Source organism: Ahaetulla prasina, chromosome 5 (genome assembly GCF_028640845.1).
Source record: "Ahaetulla prasina isolate Xishuangbanna chromosome 5, ASM2864084v1, whole genome shotgun sequence".
Classification (NCBI taxonomy): Eukaryota; Metazoa; Chordata; class Lepidosauria; order Squamata; family Colubridae; genus Ahaetulla; species Ahaetulla prasina.
Genome location: NC_080543.1, coordinates 39,814,437 through 39,838,411, shown reverse-complemented (window position 1 = coordinate 39,838,411; position 23,975 = coordinate 39,814,437). Strand labels below are relative to the sequence as shown.

The window sequence follows — 23,975 nt, the reverse complement described above, 5'->3', positions numbered from 1 at the left end:
CTTTTGAAACTCCGTTTCAGAAAAACCTTTTTTTTTTTATGCCTCTGAAAGCCTCCGAAACAGCTTCAGAAAAAAAGCCTCTGGGAGCTTCTTTTCTGAAGCTCTGTTTGGGGGCTTCTTTTCTGAAGCTTCGTTTCTGATGTTTTTTTCAGTCTCTGAAACCTCCATTTGAAAAGCTGGGTGGGGCTACATTCAGAATATGATGCACCCAGATTTTCACCCCCTTTTTTGGGGAAAATGGTGCGTCTTATACTCTGAAAAATACGGTATGGGTATATATACATAAATACTTATATAATCACAATCGTAAGATCATAAAACTGTTAAATATACAGTATGGCAAAACATATTTGTCAAAATAAGCCTGATGAAGTGGGCTGTTTTTGCTTTTTTCTTATATTAATAGGGAAAGTACCATTTTACATGGACTGGAGACTGGAGCAGCCATGGACCAGACACTTTTCCTGGTCCTTGCTCTCTTAGGTTCATTAACTGATTGTTTGACTTATTATGTCCCACGGTTGACTCTTAGCAACAAGATAGACTTTCTCTAGAATCCTTAGCTTTGTGGTAGTTATGAATCTACTATATCTATCCAGGTTATTGGATGAAAGCTGCTTATGATGGAGCACCTCTTTTCTGCAAATATTGCAAATATACGAGCTGGCAAATTACAGAAATATTTCAAGAGTTATGTTGAGTCTGCTTATCAGTTTGATCAGGATAGAAAAATACATAAAGTGGCTTTTCGGGGAAAAAAATCTTATAAGTAGTGTTACAGAACATTTTTTTAAAAATATATGTTTCATGGAATGAGTAAAATAATCTGTTTCAAAAGGTTTTTTGCAGGTAGGAAAGTTGAGAATAAATCATTATTTTGTAACTGGCTGATACATTCCTTTCTCTTACTTTCTGGTTTATTTTAAAATAAAACAGGTAATATCTCAAGCAACGCAGATGATTCGTTAATAAATGTGGCAATGGCTATCCGTCCATCCACAGGCATTGGAGTAATATTTGCCTTGGTTTCAGGTGAAACAGTTCCTCTTGCTTTATCTGTTGTGGATTCCAACTTAACAAATGTACAGGTACTCTTTGCTCCCACTACATGCATGTCTGATGTCTAGAATCTAGGTATCTAGTACCTCCATGACACAGGGAAAAATAATTGGAAACTTTTTAGTCCCTTTGCCATGACAATTTGATGCCACCCATGTTCAATAGAATTTTCCCTAGCTTACGCGAGAAAAGATATTGAGAGGTAATTATGTTTAGATGTGTGCATAATTAGTTTGATTTTGACAAGCATAAATTAATCTTTTTCACCAACCCCAGGGACACGGAGATAAATTTCTCATTCCCTCCCCCCTCTCCCTAGTCACATCATTCAAAATGTCCATAGGGCAATTCCTTGTTTGAAATAAATCTGTGAATCTCTATAAAGAAATCTTTTTCTGGTTTATGCCTTTACTGTGCAGAATTTTCATGAAAAGATAATTAAAAGAAGCAGTGACTGCAGGATGGAGGTAAAAAAGTTAAGGTGGCAGTTTCAGCAGCACAATTTGAAGTCCTGGCATTTATTTATTTATGTATCATATTTATATGGCCGTCTTGTAAAATGTGACTGCATGCATGCATGCAACAAATTAGACAGGACTTTGATCTTTCTGCCATCTTGATTTTTTAGTAAGACAATGAATGCTTCTGATTAAAAAAGTAAGCCATCTTCTGTAAGATGATATATATTTCTGGAAACATGGTTCTTAATGCCAGAAATGATTTTGTTTACATTTAGAAAATAGTTTGAAAAATTTGGTGCTAAATGTTAAAACAAGAGATCAGGACTGCAAACATTGTAAATTTATATTTAATTATGATTTATTGAAATGCTACTAAGAAAGATGTTGATTTATTCGGCTATGAAACTTACATTCATTGAATTATTTTCACTAGTATTTAAATATTCATATTTCTAGTATTTATTCTTGTCACTTAATTGAAATGCATTTTCTGCATTATTTGGTGACACTATTGCATTAATTAAATAGACTTTTAAAGCTTTTCTGGGTATGGAAAAATGAAATAGAAATTGAAATTGATTATCCCCCTCTTATTTTGTTTCTGAATCCCAGGAAATCATTGTATCTATTCAGAATGTCATCGTTGCTCACTTAGAGTCAAGAAGTTTGTGTACCTCAAAAAGAGTGCAACTCAGACTCAAGATAAGTAGACAACAGCTTGAACTTACAGATGATTCGCATTCAGTTATCACCTATTCAGGACACCAGCTCTCAGTCCTTGAAGAAGCAATTAATGAATCTGTTGATACCTACCTAGGGGGTATTCCTGGTAAGTCTTGTTCTTATTTTAATTTTCTCGATTGCAGAAAATATGACTTCAGTAACAGAGTTGTTAATGCCTGGAATGCACTACCAGACTCTGTGGTCTCATCCCCAAACCCCAAAAACTTTAACCAAAGACTATCTACTATTGACCTCACCCCATTCCTAAGAGGTCTGTAAGGGGCGTGCATAAGAGCACCAGGGTGCCTACCGTCCCTGTCCTAATGTTCCCTTTAATTGTATTCATTTTATGTATTAAATTCATACTTATATTTATATATGTTATCTAATATGTACTCTACAAAATAAATAAATAAATAAATAATTAACTTTCAGTAAATGCATATAGAATTACAGTCTTCTATACATGTGAAGAAGGCAAGCTTTAAAAGAATCCATTCTAACACTCATCAACTATGGTGGGGTGGTTTTCCATGAAATTCTGAAAAATGCATAAAAATCAGCCTTGAAATGATAAAATTTCAGTTTTTCACCTAGACAATAAAGATATTTAATTGTGTGTATAACTCAGCTTAGCCATGGGAAAATCAATTAAGAAATAGTAGACTGAGTTGGTTCAACATAAGGCATGGATTTCACACTGTGTGTTGCAATACTTAGTGGTTCTTATTAAAAGAAATTATTCCTTCCACAAAGTTTAATAGTTTGTGTCAATGGAAAGATGAGCTAATAATTATAATACATTATCAGAGAGTGAAGCTTCACTAACACAGCCACATTTTGGGTTTTCTACAACCCATTTATAAAGGGTTTATCTAAAGAGAAGAACCTATTTGATTTCTTAGGTTGAATTTCTAAACTAATTAAGAAACATACCCATCGATGTGAGGTACCAGCTGTACGCTGACGACACTCAGCTGTACTTTTCCACACCGGACCACCCCAACGAAGCTATCGAGGTGTTGTCCTGGTGTCTGGAAGCCGTACGGGTCTGGATGGGGAGAAACAGGCTCAAGCTCAATCCCTCCAAGACGGAGTGGCTGTGGATGCCGGCATCCCGGTACAGTCAGCTGCAGCCGCGGCTGACTGTTGGGGGCGAGTCATTGGCCCCAATGGAGAGGGTACGCAACTTGGGCATCCTCCTGGATGGACCGCTGTCTTTTGAAGATCATTTGACGGCTGTCTCCAGGAGAGCTTTTCACTAGGTTCGCCTGGTTCGCCAGTTGCGTCCCTTTCTAGACCGGGATGCCTTATGCACGGTCACTCATGCTCTCGTGACATCTCGTCTGGACTACTGCAATGCTCTCTACATGGGGCTCCCCTTGAGGAGCACCCGGAGACTCCAGGTAGTTCAGAATGCGGCTGCGCGGGTGATAGAGGGAGCCCCTCGTGGCTCCTATGTAACACCTCTCCTGCGCAGACTGCACTGGCTGCCTGTGGTTTTCCAGGTGCGCTTCAAGGTTTTGGTAATGATCTTCAAAGCGCTCCATGGCATAGGGCCGGGTTACTTACGGGACCGTCTGCTACCACCGAATGCCTCCCACCGGCCCGTGCGCTTGCACAGGGAGGGACTCCTCAGGGTGCCGTCGGCCAGGCAGTGCCGACTGGCGACGCCCAGGGAAAGGGCCTTTTCTGTGGGGGCTCCCACCCTCTGGAACGAGCTTCCCCCAGGACTTCGTCAACTTCCTGACCTTCGAACCTTCCGCCGCGAGCTTAAGACACATCTATTTATTTGCGCAGGACTGGACTAGATTTTTTAAATTTTAAGTGTTTAAATTTTAAATTTGGGTTTTAAATCGGGTTTTATTATTTATATTTCTATTTTAAATATTCGGCCTATATAATAAGTTTTTTAGATTAATGTTTTACTTTGTATATTTATGTGTTTTTATATGGCTGTACACCGCCCTGAGTCCCTAGGGAGATAGGGCGGTATAAAAGTATGAATAATAAATCTACAGCATGATCTCCTATTTAGATACTGCAATATCTCAGATTTATAAGTAGGAATCAGTAGTAACAATTCTATTGTTCTATCAAATTAGTAAGTACATTACCAATACCATTAACTGTGAGAGTTAATCAGAAATATAGATTCTCTATTTCTGAGGTAAAATCACAATGTGATATCAAGAATGTTTTGAGATCAGTTTTATTACTGAGATGATAATTGTACTAAAATGATTACAAAATCCTTTCATAAAAACTGGATTTGACTCACATATCAAATTTGATTTTTATGTAAACATTTTTATCCTGTTAACTTGTTTTTTAATGTGTGAATTAGTATTAACTATTCTGTGATTTATTCAGATGTTCCAGTTGAGGCAACTCCAGTCACAGTTTTTTACAATGGCTGCATGGAGGTGGAAATTAACGATAGAGAGATGGATTTGGATGAAGCCATTTCCAAACACAATGACATTAGATCCCATTCTTGCCCACTACTGTTGCAACCAAGACCCGAAGTCATGGATTACCCTTCTGATTTTTAAAATCTACAGAAAACCTCTGGTTGTTCTACACAAAATGGATTGAACTGTAAATGCTGTTTTATGTCCAATAATCTGTTGTCTGAACATATACATTTCAAATATATGTCCAACATGAATGGACAGAACCAAGGTTAACCTCCCATCAGGATAGCATTGCTGATGTCATTTCAAGATTTTTAGTTTTTTAGTTATCATATTTTGTATTTTACATGCGTTTTGGAAGAATAAAAACTGAAAACATCTATTTGCACTTGATTTGTGTATTCTGGTTATAAAAATAGGATATTTCATTTTTTCTAAGGAACACAATTAAGATACTTTGATCCTTTGAAAAGGATAGAATAGGGAAGGTAGGGTAGGATAGGGCAGGATAGGATACAAACTCTTGATGAACACCCATTTTCTTAAATTTGCAATAGTGAAACTGACAAAGAAACAAAAAGAACAAAGCATTTGTTCAAACAAATATGGCTCTTAATTTATTATATTAAATAGATCTAATCTCAATATAACCATTGGTGAACCTTTTTGGCACTGCGTACCAGAACGGGAGCATGCACACGTGCTGAAAACCAGAAGACCAGCCGCCTGGTGCTCATGCGTGTGCCGGGAAGATGATCTTATGGTTTCTGGTGCACACCTGGTCTTTGTGCATACATGCATGCCAGGAACCGGAAGACCAGATGGCCAGTGCTCATGCATGTGCCAGAAACCAGAAGATCATTTTTCTGGCACACGTATGCATACCGGGCAGCTGCTCTTCTGCTTTCTGGCACTGCCGCGCATGTGAAGACCAGCTGGCCAGCGTGCCAGAATCTGGAAGAGCAATGGGTGATGGCTCGCATGCCCGGAGAGACAGCTTTGTGTGCCACAGGTTCACCATCACGGCTATATAAGCTTTTAGTTACAGCAGCTTTTGTTAAACAACTACAACCGTTTGCGTTGTGAGAAGGCATTGCTTTGCCATAAACCCTGTTGTATTCTCCCATGGTAAGCTCTCCACACTCTGAATTAGTTTGTTGTTAACCTTTTTAGTCTTTATCGCAGTCTCCATACTGGCTGTAGCTGTACTCGTTTGTTAAAACAGCTGGCTGTCATTTTGCTCCCCTCCCCACAGATAGGGAAAATCTAGTATCTGCTGTTTTGTCAGATCTCTTTGCAGGTCCCATTCTAACTTCTCAAGATTGTTGGAAATGGAGGGGGGGGATAGTTTTACTTACAAATCTCTTGCCAGCAAAGTGCTCCTCCATTTTTGGTTGTTTTGCATTCTTCACATGTGGAGAGATCCTGGGCTGGTGCCATGGTGCTTCTTTCTTTTCCCCATGCCTTATTAGTCCTCAGCAACCAAAACTTTGTCTCTGTTATGGTGTATTGCTGTTATCGCCTCCAAAAAATATTATTTAAATAAAAAGGATCCAATGGGGATACTAAAAATTGATAAAAGAAAATAAAATAAAACCAAGAGGAGCTGTTGCAAACATGGTCCAGCAGCAGTGGCCCCGTCCCCCTATCCACAACTAATCAGTTACCGATTTATGCCTGGGAAGAGTATTTTAGAGAGCTATATACAGACCCCGACTATGTAACTAAGGAGAGCCAAATTAGTTTGGATCAAACTGCTTACTGCCCCCCCCCCCGTCACACCAGAAGAGAGATCCCGGTTGATTGGAGCCCTCAAGGCTATTAAGGCACCTGGTGCTGATAACGTCTTCCCAGAAATAATCAAAAAGAACACCAGTTGGTGGGCTCTACTTTTAGCATTTCTGTTTACATTTATAGATAAAATGGGCCATATGCCAAGAGATTGGGGATTAGCAATTATTATACCAATTTATAAAAAGGGTAATAGAAACGACCCAGGCAATTATAGATCCATTAGTCTTCTGAGTGTTATTAGTGAATTGTATGTCAATCACCTAAACTATAAGCTCCAGGATTGGCTAATTTTGGGGGGGATAATCAGAGATGAACAAGCCGGTTTTAGAGAAGGAAGATCTACAGTGGATCATATCCTGGTTTCACTATCTGGTTCAAAAATACACGTACAAAAAATAATCCTCTCTCTTCATGACCTTCCTTGATTTTAAGCATGCCTTTGATTAAATATCCAGAAACACCCTATGGGTAAAATTAAAATGCACTACAATCGATAAACGCCTCCTATTCCTCATACAAAAATTGTATGCCTATTCCACCTTGAAAGTGAAATGTAATCCTCAAGGGACTTTAACCGGCCCAGTAAGGGTTCAAAAAGGGATATGGCAGGGTTGCATCTTGTCCCCCTCCCTTTTAAACTTCTATATTAACCCCCTGATTGATCTCTTACAGATCCCTGATCTACATCCTCCTAACCTATCACAACACAAAATTCCAATTCTCCTATATGCCGGCGATGCTGCTATTATTTCACAAACTCCCATAGCACTGAAGAGAGCAATTAGAGCAACACTTGGCTATTGTAGACAGAACCAGTTGGTCATTAACTTTGATAATCAAAAATTTTAGTTTTTGCTAAAAGACCCAGCCTAGAAAATTGAAGGACGTGGATTGGAACAGGTTAGGACATTTAGATGGTGGTCTTCCACTCGCAAGGGACACGGAAGGCACACCTGGATCATACATTTCAAGCAGCCAATAGGTCCTCAAATGCAATTAAACATTTCTTTTACACAGGCAGAGGTCAATTAGTACTTGCTGCCTTAAAACTTTTTGAGGCCAAAACATTGGCACAAATTCTTTTTGGGGCACAAACTGGAATCCTTGCAAAGAAAGACCTGCTACAAATCATACAAACCAAATTCCTGCGAGCCATCTTAGCTGTACCCAAAGGAACTTCAAATGCCCAGTTAAGAATAGAGAGAGGTATGCCTCAAATTCAGGTAAGAGTTTGGAAGATGTTGTTCAATCATTGGCTAAAAATGCATTTCTTTCCAGAGGGATTGTCCCTGCTAGTGTTGACAGACAACTTCCCCTCCCCCTGGAAGCAGGTGATAGACCACAAACTGGGTTCTTATGGGCTCTCACTGGTATTCTTAATGTCCCTAGGCTTTGACAAAGCAAAGCAAGTAGTAATTAATAAAATGAAGGAACATAGAGTTCCAAGAAAAAACTAACTAGGTTACCTCTCCACAGTAGGGACAGAATCAAACAGGGTGTGTGGGAATTGGCAAGAAATCTAAAGGATCTGATCTTCCCAAAATAAAGAATAGCAGTCCTCGGAGCCAGATTTAATATTCTCCCCTTACCACTTCTCCAGGGTAGGTATAAGAGAACACCAATAGCAGAACAGGTATGTATACATGGTAAAGGAGAAGTTGAAGATATCTTACATGTTTTATTGTACTGCGAGTTAGATAGAGTTTATAGGTCAGTATATATTCTCCCCTTACTAGAGAAACTGACAGGGAGGCCAGATGACTTTTATGTAGGCTTTCTCCTCCAGGACTCAAACTCAGCTACCACATGTACTGTGGCAAAATTCTGTTTCACTGCAATGTCCACAAGAAGAAAAATGGTTACAGAATTATAGCTGTCAACTTGTGCCAATTGTTTGGAGATATCTATGACAATTTTTGGAAAAATATATTTACTCATATACTTACGTAAACTAGGGAGTGACCCAAACAGTTTGAGATCATGTATTTCTTAAAAGGGATGTTATTATTTACTATTAATGTCAGTATTATTTTTTAATATATTGTATGTCTATTGCTGGTTGATGACCATAGTAAAGTTATATTCTATTCCAGTGATGGTGAACCTTCGGCGTTCTCGCGTGCTGGCCTGCATGTCGGAAGTGGCACGCAAAACCGTCCCGTGCCGAATGCATGGCCTCACCAGCTCCCATCGCATTCCTGTGCTCAAACGCGCACCGGTAAGCTGGCCATCACACGCATGGTGCTGGCAATCCTGGAAGTGCGGCGGTCCATCGTGCATGCGCGAGCTGTCAACCCGGAAGGCCGGATGCTTTCTCATGCATGTGTGATGGACCGCCGCACTTATAGGGTCTGCCAGAACCGCGCGCATGCGACAGCCAGCTGACCGGAGTGCATTTGAACACAGGAATGTGACGAGGAACTGGCGAGGCCGCGCATTCGGCATGGGACGGTTTCATGTGCCTCTTCCGGCATGTGTGCCGTAGGTTCGCCAACATGGTTCTATGCTATTGTTAAACAACTATTGCATTTCTTCTTATTGAAAAATGTAAACAAATGTTCAATTTTGTAAAGAAATAATTACTATAGATCCAAACAGATAATTTTATATTATTTATTAAAAATAATAAAAAGCAAAATATGATGAATAGGATATATCTGATTTATCGGATTGATTGACAATCGATACAGATACTTACAATGTCTTCTTATGAAACATCCCAAAATTGGGGATGTTGGGGATATTGAAAAAAGATGTGTCTGCAAAACAGGTCAGTGTCACATAAGATTTTGCAGATGAGAATTACAACCTTCTAATTTTATTATTCCACAGCATAGCATATATTTTTCTGGTTGAAAAAATATATTTTGTCAAGTGAAAGATATATATCTGATTTGAAAAAAAGGCCAGTGCACACAACTTGTGAGTCTTAATGGCTCCGAATTATTTCTACCTTAGAAACATTTAAGATCATGATTCCCACTGATCAATTGATTGCAAATATTCTTAACTTTCTAGCTGTTTAGATAGTGTTGTGTCTTGCCCGCTCTCACCGCAGCCGGGGTCTTCTTATCTGCTTCCGAACGCTGAGGAATGTCCTAGTATGCCTCCCGGCCCCAGCCCTGGCTCCATGCCCAGACAGGCTGAGGGGGCACCTCCCGGCCCCAGCCCTGGCTCCATGCCCAGACAGGCTGCGGAGGAGGGAGCACCTCCCGGCCCCAGCCCTGGCTCCATGCCCAGGCAAACGGAGCAACTAGACCCCTCCCCCTCCTGCACAGCATGTGAGCCTGAGGGAGGTCTATTACCAACAGCTGCCGACTGGAGTGACCCTCGCTTCAGAAGAATTGATAGGCGTCGTCGTCAGAAGGAAGGGAGGGGCAGGCCTGGATAAGTGCTGAGTCATGGAGCCCCACCCCATGGCCTATATAAAGGATCTGCTTTCTGGCAGTCTCTGAGTCAGGCAAAGTCGAACATATCTTGCTGAAGTCACTTTCTGGTCTCCTGCCTGCCTTGAGGATTTTGCTAGGACTTTGGCAGAGCTGCAGAGGCACGCCTGATTCGGATTTCCCTGACCCGGCCATCAGCGGAGGAGTTGGACATGACAGATAGTAGCTGTTATTTGTCTAATTTCTGCAGTCATAGATTCCTCTAAACAGCTGCCCGAACATTTGAAACCAAAGATAATTCACTATTACAAAGTGGGGGTAAAACTATTTTAAAAATCTTTAAATGTTTCCAGCTGTCAATTTCACCTGTGAACAAGTATAAAAAATGAATGTTTCATGGAATCAAGGAATTGCAATCAAGGAATGTTTCAGAAGGCTGAGAAAAAAATACCTTCTAGGACTGCTTGCAAATAAGCTATATATATAAAAACAGAATCCACAGATAACCGCAAGTGACCAGCTGACTGCCTAGGAGATTTACAAAAGGAAATATTTTCTTTGATTTCCTCACAAATCATTGTCTAAAGCATGCAAAAGAAACCATTGATAAGTCTGAAACATTTTGGAATAAACAACTTCATACCAATGAATCAAAAACTGAGCTCTGTGACAAAACTGTGTAAGTTTAATATATGGGAGGGAGGGACAGAAAATTTAAACAAACTTTCGTCAATGACTGTCACTGTTAAACCTGAGGACAGCTCTTTTGTGCTTTTGACATGCAATTCAGCGCGTGCTTAAATATATCTTCTTTTAGTTGGTTTCTGAAGTAATGTATGGCAATCCATTAATCTTAAAGGGCATTCTTCAAAACTACTAACACACTAATCCAAAAATATATATCACTAAGTCCCCATGGTTGTCAATAAGTCTTAGTTTTAGAGAAAACATTCATTAACTCTGAAAAGTCAGCTAATGATCTTCATTTAAGTAAGAACATGAAAAAGGTAATATGGAGGTTCAAGAAATAATACATAAAGGCACTTGTCTTCATCTAAATGGCACGCTTTGCAAAAGTGGCTATGTTAATTTATAACTAGATGATTTACAAGTTGTTACCCAGCTTCTAAGAGAATGCTGGAGACATACATGATTACCTATACAGATGATTCTATCTACCAATTCATACTTCCTAGATTCTGGAACCAAGTTTATATCCAATCCAAATACCTTAATAAATATTACTAGTCCATATTATGAACAAAAGTTAGACTTTATACCATATTGTTTTTAGCTGAACTTTAAAAATGCAAAATACTTATAAGGAACATTAGTAAATAAATATTAACTAGTGGGGTTCTGCATCCTTTGGTAATGATTTTTTTTGGGGGTGGGTGGGAAATGCAATTACTCTGTTCTGGTCATTAAAACGGCCTTTCCTTTTCTTTTTTCCAGCATCCTGCTGCTTCATCATTATTTTAAGCTCAAAAGGTTTAAAATGGAAGTCTCAAAAACAATGTTATGCTTTAATGAATACAGATCAGTACACTACTGACACAAGATCTGAAGGACTTTTTGTAATTCGATTTTAAAATATACATAGACATAGTATCAACTAAACATTGGATGTTTGCTAATTTATTAAGTGCATTTTTCCCTTCATAGAACCTGGAAACATAAAGCAATACATTCCTTCATTCTTAGCTATTTTACAGAATACCTTAGATGTATATTCAGGCGTGGTACCTAATTTCTCTCTACATTTGCTTCTGTCTCAGACAGAACCACATATGAAAGTTAAGTTAGTAAGATTCAATGCGAATGTCAGAAATAATATACTAAAACCTGTCTTACAGTTTCTTGAGTTTTCTTCTACTTTATTCTCAAAGTACTTGAAAATTTATCTTGGTGATGTTTTGAACTTTATCTAACTGATCCTGACAGATCTCAGAAAATCTATGCAGTGTTGAAGCTAGCTACTGCTTTGATGAACAACACCAGAAAACCATGAAGCTATAGGTTAAGTTGAGATCTTGAAAAAACATCCTAAGAGACAGAATAGTAAATCATTTCCATAGTGCTGCCAGAAAAATCAGCATGCTTCTCCTCTATAAGATTACTACTATTGTTATCTGCTTTTCCATACCTCTGAGGTTCCTCTAGTGGTCTGCACTTATCACTTTGAACAGACCCATGGACTTTTCTAACAATATTTCTTTTGGGATTTAATTAAAGCATGGGAAACCAGCAAAGCTGCAGCCCTCTGGACAGGATACTCACAAGTAAACATAATTCTGAGATAATTCTCAACTGATAAGTGGAAATACATAACCCTCCAGGTATGAAACATTCACTCAAATTCTCTTTGGCTTTGAAAGAAATTTGAAGGAAAAAAAAACCCATTTTCTTCCATAATATTGAATGAGAATTGGTAGAAAATAAGACTAAAGAATTTTCCTTCATGACACTTTTTCAAGAGTCCATAAAGCAGGATTCAATGCCATTTGTTGAAACAGACTGGAATAGTGATGTCACTTTGACAGGAAAGCTATATAAATGTAAACCAGCTGCTAAAATTCTAACTTGATTATCACCAGGGATCTTTTTAAAAAAAAAAATAATAGTTCTGCTTTGAACTTTTCACAATACACAACTGAGAGATATAAATCAAACCCCATACAGTTTACAAGACAAGAAAAGAACAGCTGCTAAATAACTTTTAACATCTTACTTGTACTATGAGACAAATTACTTGATATAAGTTTCATGTGTCAATCTTGGTACAAGTGGACATTCCATTTACAGTATATAGTCTAGCTGGTTTTTCAATGCCATCTATAAGGATGAGAGAAATACTTCTATCTTTTTGTTCTTAATGATATAGTTTATCATTTGAACTCCTCTACCATATTGAATTGGAATTCTCTGTTTGTTTCTGGGTTGGCTTGGACATAATTCAAGTGGACCTTTTTGAAGTGGAATTGCTCCAATCCATCTCTTTTTTTATTTCAAAGTTTGAATTCCATACAAAATTACTTTGGCATAAGACTCCTTGAGTTTAGGCATAGGACTTTGAAATAAACATGAACATGAACAAGATCAAGATTTGCATTTTTTTTACTTTACTTAGGAAGAATATAGCAGATATTTTGAGACATGGTTGACAAATACGATTTGCCTGAAATACAGAATATTCTCACAGATGCAATTAATTTCTCCCTTTAAAATGAATGAAAGCAAGATATTTTAAAGAGCCCAGGACTAGAATTGTCAGAGAGTTGCCACTCACTTCCAAAAACACACATCACACAGATAAACACTTTCTTTTTACTGTAGACTTCATCAATGGATTTTTTTCATTGTTTTGATCCCTTGAAGTCAGTACCCTCAATGAGAAAACCTGAAATGATCCAGCAATGGCATCAAGATTTAAATAGGTTTTACTGACATGAATTGATTCCTGATTATTTCAAATATTGAACATTTCAGATTAATATTTTGATTCATGTGAAAAGGACCTAATCTCTCTTTAAAAGTGCCCCCCAAAATAATGCTTATTATTTTAACATATGAATTATCTATGGCTTTATATTTCAGGAAGTTCACTTGTGTCCATAGGTTTATATGGATGGACAGATAGACAGCTAAGAAAGCCAAGGGTAGCAATTCAACCCAGAATTCATGACACACATTTTATCCTTACACAATCACTAGAATCACATGCACTATTCAAAATTCTAGGCAAAGCTTTTTTTAAAAAAACTCTAAAAATTAAATTGTTCAGAAACAAATAGTGCATGATATTTACAAAACAGTTACAACAAAGAAAGAAACAAAAAGCTTTTGACTTGAGGAAGAAACACTTGTGAAATTCATTCCTCAAATATCAGAGTTTTGATTTAATCTTGGAGAGAACCTCTTGAAAGAAAAGCAATTTAGAAATGGAGCCATTTCTCTAAAATGGAGTTCTCTCACACAATATTCTGGGCAGCTAGTTAAATTAGATGATTTAGGTGATCCCTTTCTACCACATAGCTTTACGAAGAGTTCTATCACCTTTCTTTTAGATGAGATGAACTATAGATATGTTGAAGAAAGTGAAGTCCCAGTATTGTTTACTTCTAGTATTTAACAAATTGTCTCCATTACTTTTGTATTTGGCCTTAGAAGATAAAATTGCACACAAAAATGCTAAGAGCACCATTCAATATTCGGTTCATTTACTATCTTTATCTAGTTCCTTCTTAACAGACAGTGTAAACCTTTTGAGATAAGCATCTTGCCTTAGAGGAGATGGACATTATGTTTATTTGTTTGTTTTTTAGGAAAAAGTTCCATGATCTGTAAATGGCAGGTTGATAGCAAGTTCCAAGCCAAGCAAAACCAAGAAAAAAATGGGCCGGGTGAAGACAAAAACTAAATTTAAATTAAATAATATTTACAATTGAACTAAATTAAAAACAGTTAACATGCTTCTTCCCAGTATATTTAAGAACTTGTCTTGTTAGGAATTCAGTGGCTCTCTAAACTATTGTTTAAATGAAGAGTTTAGCTGCACCTAATTACTATTCAATATCAGGTAGCTTCATTAGGTTAACTATTAATCTTTTATATTGACCCACTATTGAGCACAGTATCCAACTTCCTGAGACTAACCACTAGTTGCTTTTAGATAATCAATGGTAATGAAAGTAGCAATCTTGGTTTGTTGAGCAGCCTTAATTGTCTCTGCTTAGCTATCAAGTATAGAGAAGCTGAAATTTCACCCAAAGAAATGTAGGAGGACTGTTAAATCTATCTTTCTGTATTTCTGTCTACCATGGTCTACATATCATTCTCTATCCATCATCCTCAAATCAGTTTTCTATTTAGGAATGGGGAATAATAAAAATTTATGTTCCATTTTGCATATGGACATTAACATCTACTTAAGTAGGTATCCTGCACATAGCTGGTACAAATGGCTACCTACACTGTTACTAATGATACATCAGGGAGCTATACAATCAGTAATTTAATTCCATTATACAGCCTGCATATTTTAAAAATACGATGTTGTGCATTTGGAAACCAGAAGATGGAGCTGGATGACTGTAATAATTCAATACAAACTGAAACTAATAATATAAAAATGGTAATGTCAACTTCTCATATATGTAGTGAAGCACATTTTCTTTTTAATATAAAATCAGAATATTAACATATTTGATAATGCAAACAGTTGTTTTGATTCAAATTAATTTGGGAATTCATTTACCTTCAGGCTCTTTAAGGTCACATCATTGAAAAGATGGTCTTCCCAAGTTCCACTATGAGAGCTAGTGAAAATCATACTTGTGACTAATTTTATTGGTGTTTGTACAGAATTTGCTCAAGAACAAACAATTGGCACTATGAAATAATTAATTTCTGGAATTATTTGATGTATTTTAGCTTAAATCAATAGTTATTTCTTTTCCATCTGAAGGGCAATGTGCTTAGCAATATGCAGTTAGGTTGATGCAGTTTGCCAACTGCAACCTTCACTGAGGGAAGAAGACCTGGCTTCACTTTAATGGAATCCTTTAGTTAGGATTCCAAAAAGATGGTTCAGAGTGTGTAGAGTTGCCACTATAACATCTATCTTCAACTCTTGAAGAAGAGCAACAAAGATGATTAGGGGTTATTGTTGTTAGTTGCGAAGTCGTGTCCGACCCATTGCGACCCCATGGAAAATGTTCCTTCAGGCCTTCCTGTCCTCTACCATCCTCTGGAGTCCATTTAAGCTCACGGCTACTGCTTCAGGGACTCCATCCAGCCACCTCATTCTCTGTCGTCCCGTTCTTCTTTTTCCCTCAATCTTTCCCAGCATTAGGCTCTTATCCAGTGAGCTCTTCCTTCTCATTAGGTGGCTGAAAAATTTGAGTTTCATCTTCAGAATCTGGCCTTTTAAAGAACAGTCAGGGCTGATTTCCTAAAAAGCAGAGACATCACCCTAGGAACAAAAGTGCATATAGTTAAGGCTATAGTTTTCCCAGTTGCAATGTATGGCTGTGAAAGTTGGACCATAAGAAAGGCTGAGCACCAAAGAATTGAGGCCTTTGAACTATGGTGCTGGAGACTGCAAGGTGATCAAACCAGTCAGAGCCTAGACTGGAGGCTAAAACATATGAAGAACTGTTGCAGGAACTGGGTATGTCTAGTTTAATGAAAAGAAGGACTAGGGGAGACATGATAGCAGTGTTCCAATATCTCAGGGTTGCCACAAAGAAGAGGGAGTCAAACTATTCTCCAAAGCACCTGAGGACAGGATAAGAAGCAATGGGTGGAAACTAATCAAGGAGAGAAGCATCTTAGAACTAAGGAGAAATTTCCTGACAGAATAATTCATCAGTGGAACAACTTGTGTTGTGAATGCTCCAACACTGGACATTTTTAAGAAGATGTTGGATAACCATTTGTCAGAAGTGGTGTAGGGTTTCCTGTCTAAGCAGGGAATTGGACTAGAAGACCTCCAAGGTCCCTTCCAACTCTGTTATTCTATTCTATTCTTTAAGAACCTTTGTCAAGGTTGCAGCAAATACATCGGTCCCTCAAACCTCAGAGCACTTTATGCATATTATTTCTGAAATGGTGGACACTTCTAATTTTAATATTAGTAGCCTTTTAAAACTCTGTACAGAGCCATGATATTTCCTATCCTTAATCCTATGATTTCCTTCAGTGGCTTTTGTGATATCCCTTTTCAAGGCTTGATCCACAACAAAAAATGAACTCCTCAAACTTACAATTTGCCTATTTCTCTAGAGATAATATAATTATATTATACATATATTATTTAGTATGATACTATTTTTATCTGTGATTTTTCATAGCTTTGTTTTGATAATATCCTACAAGATATCCTATAAGAAATCATATGCTAATGACTCAAATTAATAGGTAAAGGTAAAGGTTCCCCTCGCACATATGTGCTAGTCGTTGCTGACTCTAGGGGGTGGTGCTTATCTCCGTTTCAAAGCCGAAGAGCCAGCACTGTCCAAAGACGTCTCTGTGGTCATGTGGCCGGCATGACTCAACACCAAAGGCGCACGGAACGCTGTTACCTTCTCACCAAAGGTGGTCCCTATTTTTTCTACTTGCATTTTTACATGCTTTCGAAACTGCTAGGTTGGCAGAAGCTGGGACAAGTAATAGGAGCTCACCCCGTTACACGGCAGCACTAGAGATTCGAACCGCCGAGCTACCGACCTTTCAATCGACAATTTCAACGTCCTAGCCCCTGAGCCACCGCATCCCTTATCACAATTAATATTATGGTTTAAATATTTTTCAGTAATCTATTACATAGAATAATTGCTGATAGTTTTGATTTCTAGCAATATTCATAGTATGTAGTAATGTACATAGAATAAGTACATCATTGATACCCTTTCTAGGCAGTTTTGTGGAACATACCTCTTCTGGTGTAGGCCTTGGCCTGTACTTGCCTTTTGGACCTCAGTCCATATTCCACATTGCTCCTACCCTGTTGGCATTCTCTAAAGCCTTGGGGACTAGGTTGTTCTCTCACGGTTAGGGTGAGATGGATGGAGGTTCTTGTTTATCTTTGTTATTTTTACTTTCTGTCTTAATTTTGCATCTGGATCCCATCTTGTTTTTGGTTTGTAGTGTTTTATGTTATTATTTGTGAACTTTCCAGAGTCAGAGTCAGGTGGTGACTAAATTGAAATCAATCAAACTGTCAGACTCACTGAGTAGACTAGACCAAGAAATCAAGTCCAGGGGAAGGCTCAAATTACTTTAATTGAGATTAGTTGAGTAACAGAAACTTGTAAGTCTATTGTGTTGTACAGTCTCCTTCTTATAGTTCAATTAATTATGGAAGTATCTGTCTGAGTCATTTTCATATGTTATCTGGACATTCTGAACTTACACATTCTGCCCCCCCCCACTACCTTGATAACAGAGTGTGTATATCTCTGTTGAGGTAATTTTTCTTACCCTGTACACAATGATCAATCAATGAATCAATGCCATTATTGAGCGTTCTTATATGCTTAGGTTAGAAGCCATGTGTGTCAACATTGTATAAATGGAATAAAATACTTTTATTTCCCTCATCTTCAAATTTTCTTCAGGATAGCTTGTTCATTTTCAACAAATAGAGGTAGAAATAAGTGCCAAACTCTGTAGTTTAACATCTGCGTTTGTTGCCTACTAAAATAGATACATCCAGAAAAGGAGCTATTAATTTGTATTGGTGTAGGCTGGGTGAGGGCATGATAACTACTGAGTATAAATTGAAAGAATAAAAGCAGACTATTTTAGCAATTTCAGAATTTCATGCCAACTTTCTAATAATATGTGAATTTAGAATAGAATAGAATAGAATAGAATAGAATAGAATAGAATAGAATAGAATAGAATAGAATAGAATAGAATAACAGAGTTCGAAGGGACCCTGGAGGTCTTCTAGTTCAATCCCCTGGTTAGGCAAGAAACCCTACACCACTTCAGACAATGGTTATCCAATATCTTCTTAAAAACTTCCAGTGTTGGAGCATTCAGAACTTCTGGAGGCAAGTTGTTCCACTGATTAATTGTTCTAACTGTCAGGAAATTTCTCCTTAGTTCTAAATTGCTTCTTTCAATATGTTTATGGATAACAGATTACTCAGCTGAACCTTTCATCCCTTCAGTGAAGTAACATTTATTCACATCAGCACCTATCTTCCTTTTACACATTTTAAATCTCTTTTGCCCTCTTATAATGTACAAGTTCTGGCAAGTCCATCATTGTTCTCATGAGCTGACTGAATTATTTTTGGCTCCAACTGTGGTCCTGTCATGCTGGTGATAGTCAACTAGCAGCTTATTGTTGAAGTTTGAAAAAGCCAACTGTGTCACTTCATTACAACAGGAACACAGGAAGACTTCTATTAAAGCCAAAAGTTTAACTAATCCATAATTCAGTGTCACATGGTGGGAATGATCTTGAAGGATGAGGTACTGCTTAGCAACCAATCAGATAAGAGGAGGAAAGAGACCACAGTTTCTTAACAGTCAAAGAAAGAAACTTAGGAAGGAACTGGCCTAATTAATCAGGTTGTAAAAAGAGATGGTGGGATAATTATACTTTCAGATTTACAGATGACAGCTAATACACCCAAGAATTACACAAGTTAACAATGAAGGCAATGGCCTGTTCCCACAGACCTTATTCCAAAGCTGGTCTTTATAATATAAACACACAGCTATCATAACTAATCAAGATCTGATAACTTTTCTATGGGAAGATTAAAATACTATATGCTACAGGAAAGTAGTTTGGGGGTAACATTTGCCCTCAAATGATACTTGTAAAAATTCTCTTTTGTACGTGGAGACTGCGTGAAGGAAAGTCCACATATAGCAGATATGGAGTCAGATTTACAGTTTCATCAGCAATCTTTGCAGGTTTCTGGTCATTACATCTGTGTTTTAATTTCATGTGAAGGAACCTTTCATGAATTCTTCTGCCCTTGTCATCTTTCCTCCTTTTCAACTCTTAATACCTTATTAAGACATTGTCCAAAGGCAAATATGCTAAGGGCGTGGCTCAGGCTGTAAGAAGCCTGTTATTAAACACAGCTGCCTGCAATTACTGCAGGTTCTAGTCCCACCAGGCCCAAGGTTGACTCAGCCTTCCATCCTTTATAAGGTAGGTAAAATGAGGACCCAGATTGTTGGGGGGGCAATGTTGACTTTGTATATAAATATACAAATAGAATGAGACTATTGCCTTACACAATGTAAGCCGCCCTGAGTCTTCGGAGAAGGGCGGGGTATAAATGTAAAAAAAAAAAAGTTATATAAATAAGGGTCATATTTATGAAAGCAATAACTTACTTAGGCTAAGAGGCAGTTTATCTGTAAGAATCACTTCCCAGTGAGCAAATCAGTAAAAGGTTATTAACTTCATATTCTAAGCATCCCTGCTTTTGAAAACATTTAGCTGGTAATGCTATAAACAGTAATTTTTTACTAAACAATCCTCTTTTTTCAGTCTAATCTCAACATTATGTTTTGTAATCTCAGCTGAAGATGGACTTTCTGCTGAGTGAAACCCCTTAAATATTGTTTTGTGAGAAGAATTTGATGCTATCCTGTGAGAAATATTTCCAACCCGGATAAACAACGTTTTAACAATCTAAAAAGGCAAAGAATGTCTCAATAAAATGTTGTAATGGAAGGAATTATACTTGGTTTCAATATGGGCAAATAAGTGCTAGATGGAAAGAAGATCAAAAAATTGGTATAATGCAAAGGGAGGAAAATTTAATAAAGCAAATTAGAAATCAGACCCAGGAGCATATAAAGAGATTGTATAATGTGTTGCTTGAAATAGATTCGGAAAAGGATTTGGTAAAGGATTGTATGATAAAATTGGCACAGAATATTCAGGAACCAATAATGTTGGAGACATGGGAGAAAATTTGGGTTAGAAATGTTAAGTTTACACAAGCACAGAATTTAAGGGAAAATTTTTATAAGATGTTTTATAGATGGCACTTAGATCCCAAAAAATTATCATGTATGTATCCTAATATCCAAGCGAAATGTTGGAGGTGTGATTGTGATGATGCTACATATTTTCATATTTGGTGGACTTGCAAGAAAATTAAGGTCTTTTGGATAAGAATTTGGTGGATTATTCAAAATGTACTGAAGAAGAAGATAAAGTTCCTGCCACAATTTTTCCTTTTGGGAATTATAACGGATTGTACAGGGATTGAGACTAAATTGATTCTGAACTTAATAACAGCAGCAAGACTGTTGATTGGACAATACTGGAAGAAAGAAGAGATACCTACAATAGAAGAATGGATATTGAAAGTTATTAATTTGGCTGAGATGGCTAAAATCTCAGCGTTTTTAAAAGACAATACACAGGAAAGATATTTAATTGAATGGAAAAAATGGATTGATTATCTACAAAACAGATATCAGATTAAGAAATATCAGATTGCCTTTGAATAATTAGAAAGTTATTTTATGTAATGGGGAGGGGGTTGGGAGATGAAAAGTTTTGGATGTGGTTATTTGGATTGGAAGGAAAATTTTATTCTATGTTTGGTTTATGTATAACTTTACCTTGTGATTGACCGGGAAGCCGGGGTGGGGAGGAGGGGAAAAAGGGAAAAATGTTTTGTTTTGTTTTTGGGAGGGAGGGGGAAAAAAGGGGGAAAAATGTTTTTGTTTTTTTTAAAACTCTTTCAATAAAAAAAAAAAAATGTTGTAATGGGCTGCTATTGCCAGTAAGCTATAGCCTATAACCTATTGCAAGCATAGCCAATGGTTAAAAATGTTGGAAATTAATGGGAAATTCTGGGAATTGACATCCATATGGCTTAAAGAGGCCAATCTTGGGAAACACTGTCTGTCGTATAATATTTGACTTTCTCTCACTTGTCTTGAATTCTGGCATATCAACAAAAGTGATATTTTGTGACTAAATTGCTACTCACAGCTTAGTTTAAATTTAAATCAGTTCCCATATTTTCCAAGTATATTTTTGTAATCTGCTTTAAATTCTCTAGTTTTAAAGGCCCAGCAGAAATCTGTCACATAAACCACTTTTTTGCAAAATATTAGGGTACGTTTATTCAATGCACCGACCAACCAATCAGTCGGTGATTCGATGCATTGTTTATTCAATGCACCGACCAACAAAATGTGACACAATGATAAAATATTGTTGATGATATTGGGAAGATCCCATTTTACTTTGAAATATAATGGTAAAGAGACATTAGGTAATTTGTATTTATAAAGTTGTCTGATTCTTTCATTCAAATTTCCTGAGCATATCATAAAATATTTTTGTGTAGTACTTTATCCCTTATAAATCATAACTGTTTACTAGTAGAAAACATATACAAATATAGGTCCTAAAATAAATTTCTCAACTTAAACATTAGTCAGTCATTCGTTTCAATAGCTATTATTATGTAGAAATTAGAGAAAAACAGAAACAAAAATAGAGGAGAAAAAAAAATTAGCTTAAGAAAGTTAAATATGTTCAATAATTGTATTACAATTTTACAGGAAAATAATTTAGGCTAGATATTAGAAGAGTAAAATATTTACAGTGATCTTTAAATATTTTATTCATTTCCTCAATTCCCAATCCCAGAATACTGTTAAAATACTCAGCTGAGAAAATAAGTTATTACTTTGGTGTTCTCTTTTTTCTTTTTACAATAAGTTCCTAAAAAAACCTCAATCCAACATCCTTCAGAAATCTATAGAAGATAACATGATCACCCTGAAAAAAAGAAAAGAAAAGAAACTTAGCAAGATCTAAAATACCTTGGGTGCTCATCTCAACTTCTCAAATTTATATTTCTGAGAGAACTTCTCTTTCTTTTTGGGATGGCCTTGCAATAGATCCAAGTCAGATAGAGAGCTATAAGGAGCAAAATCAACAGTGCTCCAAGCAGTTTCTTGAAATACACCCTATTAATATATTTCTAATATCTACATAACTCAGGATAGCTTATGATTTTTAAAATTTTTATTTGTTACCACAATGCTGCATTCAACTAATTTAATCAGAAGTAATTAAACATATTTGCCAATTTGGAAACCCACAATCTGGCAGTGCATTTATATTGTTAAATATAAATTTGGAGCCCCAAAAGCATTTCAAGATCAAATTTCTGTCATTCATCAGTCATGTAGTTGATATGTGAGTTTTAAAACTAGAATAATACTAAACTACATATGGAAAGGTTGGAAATGTAGCTTTAAAGGCCCTATTTATTTGCTGTTTTCTCCAAATTAAAAAAAAAAACTCAATCCAACATCCTTCAGAAATCTATAGAAAATAACATGATCACCCTGAAAAAGAAAAGAAACTTAGCAAGATCTAAAATACCTTGGGTGCTCATCTCAACTTCTCAAATTTATATTTCTGAGAGAACTTCTCTTTCTTTTTGGGATGGCCTTGCAATAGATCCAAGTCAGATAGAGAGCTATAAGGAGCAAAATCAACAGTGCTCCAAGCAGTTTCTTGAAATACACCCTATTAATATATTTCTAATATCTACATAACTCAGGATAGCTTATGATTTTTAAAAATTTTATTTGTTACCACAATGCTGCATTCAACTAATTTAATCAGAAGTAATTAAACATATTTGCCAATTTGGAAACCCACAATCTGGCAGTGCATTTATATTGTTAAATATAAATTTGGAGCCCCAAAAGCATTTCAAGATCAAATTTCTGTCATTCATCAGTCATGTAGTTGATATGTGAGTTTTTAAAACTAGAATAATACTAAACTACATATGGAAAGGTTGGAAATGTAGCTTTAAAGGCCCTATTTATTTGCTGTTTTCTCCAAATGAAAAAAAAAAAAAGATTTGCCTTTAAGTTTTGGCCCTGTTGCTCTTTTCTTGCACTGTAGCAGTGGTGGATTTCAAATTTTTTTACTACCGATTCTGTGGGTGTGGCTTGGTGGGCATGGCATGGCTTGGTGGGCGTAGCAGGGGAAGGATACTGCAGAATCCCCATTTCCTCCCGATCAGGTGAGACTTGGGAGGCAGAGAATAGGTGGGGGCAGGGCCAGTCAGAATTTTTACTACTGGTTCTCCGAACTACTCAAAATTTCTGCTACCAGTTCTCCAGAACTGGTCAGAACCTGCTGAAACCCATCTCTGCACTGTAGGATAGAAAGATTAGAGATATAGCTCAACAGATACTTTACTTATGCTTTTCAACAATGAATATATGCCTCTCAATACTTCTTATGGGTTTGGTTCTATCTCCATGTATTCTTTATTAAACATTAGATCTATTTCAGAGAATGAACTACAGTATAACAATGGGTTATTTTTGACAGTTTCTGCACAGGAAATGTGTGTGCTAAGCCTCTGAGAGACAAAGTGCACCCATTTCTATTCTTAACCCCAAAATAGTCTGGGGAAAAAAATCTGGCTTGTTCACTCTATCATCATAGATTAAAACTCATAAAAATAATGCAGTTCTCAAATTTAAAAAAAATTCTAGTGCTGACATAAATTCAAATATGCAGGAGATACATATGTATTTGATAACCCAATCTTGCAAAAAATGCATGCATTAACCAGCAGTATTCAAATCTGTCT

General features: G+C 36.9%; 1 protein-coding gene across 1 annotated transcript in view; it reads left to right on the top strand.

The window, feature by feature from the left end:
• PROS1 (protein S) overlaps positions 1–5,040 on the top strand; it is a 39,917-nt gene extending 34,877 nt beyond the window's left edge. The window contains exons 13-15 of the mRNA XM_058186161.1: positions 937–1,088; positions 2,133–2,349; positions 4,617–5,040. Coding sequence (XP_058042144.1) covers positions 937–1,088; positions 2,133–2,349; positions 4,617–4,798 — 551 coding nt within the window. The 3' untranslated portion in view covers positions 4,799–5,040. The remainder of the gene's footprint in view (positions 1–936; positions 1,089–2,132; positions 2,350–4,616) is intronic.
• The last annotated feature ends 18,935 nt before the right edge of the window (positions 5,041–23,975 follow it).